General features: G+C 37.0%; 1 protein-coding gene across 1 annotated transcript; it reads left to right on the forward strand.

The window, feature by feature from the left end:
- Window positions 1-591: 591 nt before the first annotated feature.
- Window positions 592-8,993, forward strand: PSMA1 (proteasome (prosome, macropain) subunit, alpha type, 1). Its single transcript, XM_009584219.1, is given in 11 exon segments — window positions 592-623; window positions 625-661; window positions 3,167-3,268; window positions 3,774-3,877; window positions 4,717-4,805; window positions 5,534-5,604; window positions 6,412-6,541; window positions 7,223-7,279; window positions 7,496-7,518; window positions 8,178-8,282; window positions 8,787-8,993. Coding segments are annotated over 11 exon segments (807 nt in total). The 3' UTR covers window positions 8,844-8,993.
- The last annotated feature ends 237 nt before the right edge of the window (window positions 8,994-9,230 follow it).

Genomic DNA, 9,230 nt, shown 5'->3' on the forward strand with positions numbered 1-9,230 from the left:
GCCTCGTGTCGGGCGAGGCCGGGGCTCGCTGCGCTGGGGCTTCGAGCTTGTGCTGCCCGGTCCGCCTGTGCTCTCACTCGGCGTGGAAAGAAACCTGGCCGGAGGACGGTCCCCTGCCTCAGGCCCGGGGACAAGTACTTCGCGTAAAAGGCCCTGTGAAGAAAGCGGCCGGAGCTTCACTCGGGAAGGCTCTTTCTGCTGCTTGTTAGCTGTACTGATGGGTTGTATTTTGTTCGTTCTAGTTTCGCAACCAGTATGACAACGATGTCACAGTTTGGAGCCCTCAGGTAAAATGTTCCGAAGCTTGCTAACTGGCTTTTTACTTGCTTTTTATTTTTTCTTCACTTTCGCAGCAGTGGTATCACAATAGCATCGATTGTATTCAGGTGCCAAAAGCTTACTGCAGTCTGCTCCCTTCGTGTTCTGTAGGCTCTAGGTGTCTAGAAAGCCATTAGCACATCTCTGAGCTTCTGGTGTATGAGCCTGAATGATGCTTAGGTGGGCCTGGTACGGAAGTACTGAAGGCAATTGTTTTCTGAATGTACCTGTGAGGTATGAAATAGATGCTGTCATCGCCGGGGGTTGGGCTAGATGATCTTTAAAGGTCCCTTCCAATCCAAACCATTCTATAATCGATTTACAGACCTATAATAAGAAGTTGGTAAGTAAGGTATCAAAAAGCATGAAACTGAGCTTAAAGCCCCCAAATATTAGGCTACTGCTAGGTCATTCCCTCTTCTATTCACTAGCTAGTGTTGGAAAGGAACTATTTAGTTTACAGTTAGGAAGAACTTTTTTTTTTACTAAGAGCTTTACTGTATTCAGATTGTTCAGAACAAAATCAAATTATTCAAAGTTAGTGTTTAGTGCTTGAGTGAGAATATGCTGACTTCTTCAAGCGTGGCGTAACAGCACTGTTGCTCTTTTTGTGCAGACGATTTTTACTGCCTTGTAAGTCCCCTATTTGAATGACTGTACCCACGTGGTAGTCTGAAGCTTGGAATCTGAGATACTGATTTTTGTAGTATGAATTCACAGATCTTAATTTTCTAAATAGAAATGGTCACAAACATCCCTGTTGAGTAAATTCCATAGATAAAGCTTATAATTATAACATTGAGAGCTAGAACATGCAAGTGGTTAAATGCCGTATGATTTTGTAATGCAGTTTACATTGTGCTTCCATGATGAAGTCTGTGCAGCTGCGCGTCCCTAGTTTCCCATGTTATGGAATGTTAGGGAGGCTTCATACTATCTCTGTATTTAAGATTATATTGAAGTTTGCACTTTAATTTGAAATTTTATTACGTCTGAATCAGTTTCACATTGTGTATTCTTCTAAAACTTACGCAGGTTATGTTGACTTCAAAATAAATATTCTAGAATTTTAAAAGCAAGTGTCAGTTCAGGTGTTTAATATTGCCTCTTCTCGTGGTCTGTACATTTTAAGATAGGATATTTATGGAAAATCGGAGTCTTGAAAATTGACTCGTTTCTAGATTTAGCAAAACTAAAGATTTATTTTAAGTGCAAACAGCAAATTGTATTAGTATGAAGTTAATATATTATTAGTTTGTGGGTTTGTATTACTACTGAAAATCTTCATCATGTAGTAGTACTGTTTGAAAGATACATTTTCAACATATATTGTAACAGAGCATGTTTCGTACTTTCCGTCCTATATGAAGACAACCTTGAATATTTGAATGTTCTTTAGCCAATACCATGATAGCTGTAGATGGCTTTGAACTGTTTTCCTCCTTCTTAATGATTGTGTTTCTCTGGCAGATTCTGTATCAGGAACTTTAATTTTAAATTCTTTTATCTATCTGTTACTTTAAAAATTACTTTTAAAACTGTAACGTTCTCTTGAGACTTTCAGTAGATATTGTGAAGTCATTAACGACACTCATTTCTGTTTTTTTTTTTCATAAATTGCCTTGAAAATATGAATAGTGTGGATGTCTTTTATAAAAGACATTTAAAATTGCTACTCTGCTGCAATTACTGCTCCATACATTCCTGTAGGTGAGGCAGTGTTATGATACAGTAATAATTATTGGCATTGTTAATACAGGAGCAAAGAATAATCATATTTTATTGGGGGGTGTTTTCAAATATTGTTGTAAAGAAAAGGAGATACGAGATTAAAGGCTAGAAGAGGTTTCACGCTTTTACAGCCTTTCAAGTCATTCATGAAAGTTGATAAATACATGTTGGACAGGTCCCAGTGATTCCATACTGCTCTTGGGCAGGAAATATCCTATGTTACTGAAATTCCATTTATAACTTAGTGGATGAAATGGAACGTTAGGGTATTTTAAGCATCTAGTGGACTTTGTATTTCTCTAAATAAATCAAACAAATAAAAAAACCCCAGCAACCTAATAGAAGGTGATTTCCTCTAGATTATCCCCAGTACATTTTACTATAACAGCTACTACATTCCACTCCATCACAACTGGTAGGATGCAACTCTGTGTTGCAGTTAGTAATTCCAGGACTTGCACAGTAGCAGTGAACATGCTGACTATTTGACATAGGCTGGCCAACTAGAGTGCAGAAAATTAGCTACTTTGCCCTCAGTGGCTGCATTAAAAGGGTGTTGTTTTATTTTCCTGCAAAGCTCCTGGCCGCCTTTGCAGAACTTGTGGGGACTTAATTGTCTTTGAGACCTCTACTCCTCTTTCAGACTTCACTGCAGTTGACTAATAACTTGTTCAGAAGTTATTAGGGAATGGATGGTGAGACACAACAATTGCGTAAGACTCATTTCTTCAGGAAACTCGATTAAAAGTTAAGCGTCCAACTTCAGCTGGAAGTTCTGTCTTTGAATCACATTGGGTCAAATACTGATTCCTCTGAAGACAGTGACAAAAGTCTTAACGGTTCTAGTAATGTCAAGATCATTCACCCTTTCTTTTTAGTTTTCCTGTTTCTTTGTGTGCAGTGGTGAGTGGCTCAGAGACAGCCATGTTTATGTGAGTTAACGATGAGGCATTTGCAGAAGATAATTGAGGAAGTCTATTGGTTGTAGGTTTAAACTGTGTTACGCAGTCAGTGTACCTGTTGGGGTGGGGGAATCAAAGGTCTGAAAATCAAGAACCATTGAAAATTGATACAGATGATCAATTTTAGAATTATTACCTTTGATTTTATTCTGTAGGGCCGAATTCATCAAATAGAATATGCCATGGAAGCTGTGAAACAAGGCTCAGCTACTGTGGGGCTGAAATCGAAAACGCATGCTGTTCTGGTTGCTCTAAAGGTAACTTCAAAACTGTGTTCTTGGGACAATAATGTTAGTGGAAGAGTTTTGGTTTGGCAAATTAGTTTTGCGCAGTCTGAACTTTTATGTGTAATGTAAATGCAATCCCAGTTTCCTGGTGCTTGAGTACCAGTATAGAACTATAAATATTTTCAGTACCTATGCAAAGCAGATTTTCACAAAATGGTGAAGGAAATGAGTGAAAGACTTTTTCCCTTTAAAAGATAAGTGTTCCTCCTTTCTTTTTTTTTTCATTAGTTATTAAGTAGTAAAACTATTTATTTCTGTTCCCAAAGCTTGAGTGAGTGTCTGTTCTTTCTTCCTTTCTGACAGTCTCCTACTCAAGTGGAATTAGGTTTTTCTTGTCTTCTGTTGCAAGTTTATAAATTTATTTTTTTATTGTTTCATGATCATATTCAGTTTTTGCTATAAATGTTAGCAGATTTCTCCACAGTGCTTGGCAAACTGTTCAGTCTGCCACATAGCTTTCTCCTTTTATGCATAGAGAGCACAGTCTGAGCTGGCAGCTCATCAGAAAAAAATCCTGTACGTTGACAACCATATTGGTATCTCAATTGCTGGACTTACTGCTGATGCAAGACTCTTGTGGTGAGTATTTTAGTTGTTGACATACACAGTTCTGCAATAATGAGTGAAAGTTCATTTGTAGGCTATTGCAAATGAAATTTTATGGTCAGCTAAGGATTAGTCTTGAGTTACTGCTCTGTTGTACTATGCCAAAGACCTCAGCATGAAATTCTGGCGGATTTTTAAGTAGTTGGCAGAAATCTCATTTGTTTGGCCCAAAATTTTGCTCTTTGGTTTTGTTACTAGTAAGACAGTCCTGTCTGGTTTCCTCAGTGTGATGGGGTTTCCAAGCAGTCTGAGAAAGTGCATCACTTATTTCCCCCTAGCAGCTGCTTCTGTGTACACACATTTAAGGAAGTTATTAAAAACATACACTGCTGTATGCGTCAGCTTCAGAGGGGTTTGCTTTTTACCTGCTGGCCGCATAGTTTCATCAGATGAGGTAAATGTACACGGAAGGAGGAGTGTTCCTCAGTTTGATAGGAAAGGACAAAGAAGGCATAGGAAGAATTTCTAAAATAAATTTTAATAGCTGTAATGTTACAAAGAAATGTTACCATTTAACTGTGGCTTTTTTCCAGATGATCCGTCTGTTGCCTGCATGAACTTCTACCTTCTTTGCATTTGTATGGCTTAAATACTATAATACTCTTTCAAACCTGTGGTCAACTTTCTAAACAACAATTATAGGTCATGATGAAATGAAATTACATAATGCCTTTGACCCTTTTTCTCAACAAGCAGGGCTGAAACAAAAATGTGCTTACCTTAACAGACACGTATTGAGACAAAAACTCATTGTGACTTTCATCTATGCATTGGTTTGATTTTTTTATCTTTTTTTTTCTGTTTCCTCCTAGCAATTTCACGCGTCAGGAGTGTCTGGATTCTAGATTTGTGTTTGATAGACCTCTTCCAGTTTCTCGCCTAGTGTCACTAATTGGGAGCAGTATCCTTTTTTTTTTTTTTTTTTTACACTCGTAACAGTTTTATAGCTTTTTACTTGTTCATACTTGTTCATGAAATGATTTTCATATATCACAGCTTAAAAGTCATATTAAATTGAAACAGTTAATTCGAAGTTAATTTTTCTTTATTCACATCACTTATGTATTCTTTCAGAGAATATCTTATAATATGCACTGAACTGGTAGAGAAGCAATAAAAGTGCTATGCAATACTTAACATAGCACTGTTCTTCTGTTACACAGCCACGTGCCTTTGGAGGTGGGGGAGGAAAGATGACTGCACTGTTCAAAATATGATCGTTTACTGGATTGCAGCTGCTCGCTCAGATGTTTTTTTTTCTGTGGCAACTTCAGTCTCTGCATGGAACACAGCAGAGGCCTTGTATTCTGTTATCGGGTGCCTAGAAGAAGTTCAAAGGGATAAGAAATTAAATGAGGCTGTGCAGCGTTAGGTGAACTGTTTCTAGTACTTGGTTGAATGCACCACTCAGTTATCTTGGGAAAGCTAATTACTAAATTTTCTTTTGGTGAAAAAGAAGTTGGTATTCCAAGTAAGTCGCGAGATCTGTTTCTTTTGAACAAAGTCTTCACTGCTGCAAAAAGGTTTGCAAAGACTATGTAATGATTTTGGTGCATCTCTGCTTGGCTTAGAAAAATGTTTTGGGTAATTAACATGTTTTTTTGAGATTGTTTCCTTAGCTTACTTAAGAAACCCAGATACCAACGCAGCGTTATGGCAGAAGACCATATGGCGTAGGACTGCTCATTGCAGGTTATGATGTAAGCAAGCTGCGCTAGTTTCTATTGATCTAAAAGAAAATGTGCTTAATGCAATTTTATACAACAAATAGATGTTAAGAGGGGAAGATGGAAGAGGCAGACTCACCAAAATTCTCTGAATAAGGAAATAACTTTCTGTATCTTACACTAAAATGTAACTTTAAAAAATGTTAATTAACAGCTAATCCTACCTACACTTATGAGGTGTACATTTCCAAGAATGAAAAACTAATTATTTTAAGGTACAAAATGAGATACTGCAAAAATAAGATTTGTTTGTGTTTTAAGGGATCAAAATGTTGATCCCACGATGACAGTAATTATTTTACTATTTACAAACTATTATTTTAAATACTTTTTATAAAAAAATGGATGTGGAAATCATCACTGGCCTCTCTCTTAGTTGTTTAGCAACAACAGTTTGCTTAATGCAGCACACACAGAATCTCTGCCCTCGAGATTTTTGACATGAGGAAGGTTGAAGGAAACTGTTGTCTTGCCTGAAATCTTGCATGGTGTGGTTATGTCTACAGCAGGTTTTTACTTTTGTGCAGATAAGACGGAATACGTGTAAAATATCTATTGCAAGCCATGAAGTAGATTATTGCTATCCCAGTAGCTTTGAAGGAATTGTATAAGAACAGTGTTATGATAAGCAACATAAAACAAAATATGTGCATACATACAAGCTATGCAATGTACCACAAAGCAAAACTGTTTTAGAAAATATCGTGTGTTACAGCAGCAGACTTGGTGTGTATTTATACATTTGTTTTACGTTCTGTGGGGCTTTTTTTCTCTTTGTAGGATATGGGTCCTCACATCTTCCAGACTTGTCCCTCTGCAAACTATTTTGACTGCAAAGCAATGTCCATTGGTGCTCGTTCACAGTCAGCACGAACTTATTTGGAGAGACACATGACTGAATTTACTGACTGTGAGTAATCAAACCCTGTCTATCTAATGGTATTCATCAATTATGCAGTTTATTTTCTGCTACTGCTCCGTTCTTTTGCATTTAGTAAGATATGAAGATAAATTTTGGGAGGCAAGTTTGGCATAAGTGTAAATCTGCAGGAAGACAAAATTGTAGAGAAAACGTTACAAAGCTTCATTTCTAACATCTGGACGTTTATTACATCTAATGGAAAGAGAAGATGTGCTCAGAAAAGCAGAGGAAAAAAGTAAAAGGCCTCTGCCCTAATTAACCCAGGGAAAGAACAATTCTTTTCTTATCAGAGCAGGGATAGTATGTCAGGGCAAGTACTTAGGTGGTGCATTTAAAATGGTGGATTTATTTCTATAAGAAACGGTGATGAGGAGGCTACTGAATGGCTGCTTGGGGAAAAAACAGCGTGATTATCACTGCACTGGAGGCAAGGCAGGTGCCAAAACCATACGCATTTGACCTCAAATGTAGGGAAGGGCTGGTTTCTCAAGGTATACTTTTATAACAAACTCTGTGATCAGTACCAGACATACCTAAGGAGAGGAGTTCTGGAAGTCAAGCTAGTCAAGCTGATTTTCTAGTTGTCAACTGGGAATGGGAAGAAGAGGAAATGAGTGTCTAAAGATAATACTATACATTTTGTAAATGTCTTTCTGATTTCATTTTAAGGTAATCTAAATGAGTTAGTTAAACATGGACTGCGTGCCCTGAGAGAGACTCTTCCTGAACCCCCAAGGTAAATACTAGGTTTTCTTAACAAGAAATTTTACTGCCACTTTTATTAGAAATAACTGTGACAAAATTCCTGTGAAGTATGGCTGGCACTGAAATTTGGAAGCTGAATTCTGGTAGATAATATCATCTTCACCTCATGTCATCAGTTTATCTATAGTTTCCTTAATTATCTCAGATTTAATTTTCTTAACAAAAATGATACTTTATCTGAACAAGACATTGTTTCCCTGGTTGCTTCATTCTATTTTAAACTTTGATCAGTGTTTTAAGATGCATTACATGCAACTAGAATCACAACTTTGCGTTGTAAACACAGTCAGTAATTCACCTGGGAGGTGAGGGAAGGTAACGCACAAACAGTTGATTGAGTATCCAGCATCAAAAAGTTGCAGAAACTTCTGACAACAAATTGAGGAACTGTCGAATAAGAAAATTCTAAGGATATCCATTAGTTAGTGTTCTGCTTGTGGCTGATCTGCCCTTTTCCATGTTTGTTTGTTTTTTTTTTTACTCTTAGCCCACCTTGGGTTTTAGAACTTTTAAAATAATGAAAATGCAAAATAAGATTAAAATAAGTGGTTTTGAAAAATCGTGTATGTTATTAAAAAGAAAACAAAAAATTGAAAGAAATTGAAACCCTTGAAAAGTGGTTTTGCTGACAAGATTTTGAAACATGGTAGCTTTTGTAGGGTATAAATCTGCCTCGCTTTTCTAGTGCAACCTACCAAAGAGGGAGTCTCAAAATTTCCTTTTTTCCTTAAGCAGACACAAACAGCACAATGAGTCTATCGCAGGAGGAAACTGTCATCTGTTTCACAAGTGAAAGCTGTAAAGCCAGAGTTATTTGCAGAAAAATGCTTCTCACTTCTTTCAAAACCTTGCTTAACAGAATGTTTCCATTGGAATTGTTGGCAAAGACATGGAGTTTACCATCTATGACGATGATGACGTAGCACCATTCCTAGAAGGTCTTGAGGAGAGACCACAGAGGAAGGTATGTGGTTTAGATATAAATCAATAGGCTTTGTTGAAAGACAGCATTTTGTGACATATGACCTGTCACATTTATGTTTACGACATTTAACTACTCCAGTAGATTTTTACGAATGTGATTTTTAAAATTTGAAGTTACTATATGAAAACCATATAATGTTGCTGGAGACTAAGATGCTTATTAAATCAATTTATGCTGAATTGGTGCCAGGCTGTTCCAATGTCATCTTCTTTCCTCATCTTTGATCAAGTATTGGTTTTCACTTTTTTGCAACAGAAGTAACTACGTATGTTTCTCATTCCTTGTTTATCACAAGATGCATCCTTAGTCTCCTAATTACAAACTCGGTCCTGTTCCATGCTTAATTTGGATAACACTACTTTGTAAGCTATTTGCTGACATGAGCTGCATTTACCACTCGTGATGCTCAATCGAGGATAAAGCTGATTTGTTAAATGTTGTTTTCTGCCCTCCTATAATACATATATTTTTCCTCTCTTTAAGCCTGCTCCGCCTGCTGATGAATCTGCAGAAAAGGCAGAGGAGCCGATGGAGCACTAGTTGGTGGATGAGTTCCTCTGTGTTAACATATATGTCTAATTATACAGGAACATTTATCCATTTGCTGGTAACTTTATCCTCACCTATATGCATTTTCTGCCGATACGTTCTGAGGATTACTCTTAAAAGAAAGAAACCAACCCACCTATCCTTAAAAGGTAGACAGGAGGTCATAATTGGGTGTATTTTCTTTGACAAGAAAGGTGTAATCATTTTCTAAATAGTACGTGATACTGTTTTTTAATGAAAAGCATACTGTCTTTAACTTGTAAGGACAAGTGGAAATAAATCACTTTCTTGGAATCTGCTGTGGGTTTGTTTTTTTTAATGTGAACGAACCGATTCAAATACTTCTGTCATATCAAGGTGCCATCGTGTATTTGACCA

The sequence above is a fragment of the Fulmarus glacialis genome, unplaced genomic scaffold (assembly GCF_000690835.1).
Source record: "Fulmarus glacialis isolate BGI_N327 unplaced genomic scaffold, ASM69083v1 scaffold21668, whole genome shotgun sequence".
NCBI lineage: Eukaryota > Metazoa > Chordata > Aves > Procellariiformes > Procellariidae > Fulmarus > Fulmarus glacialis.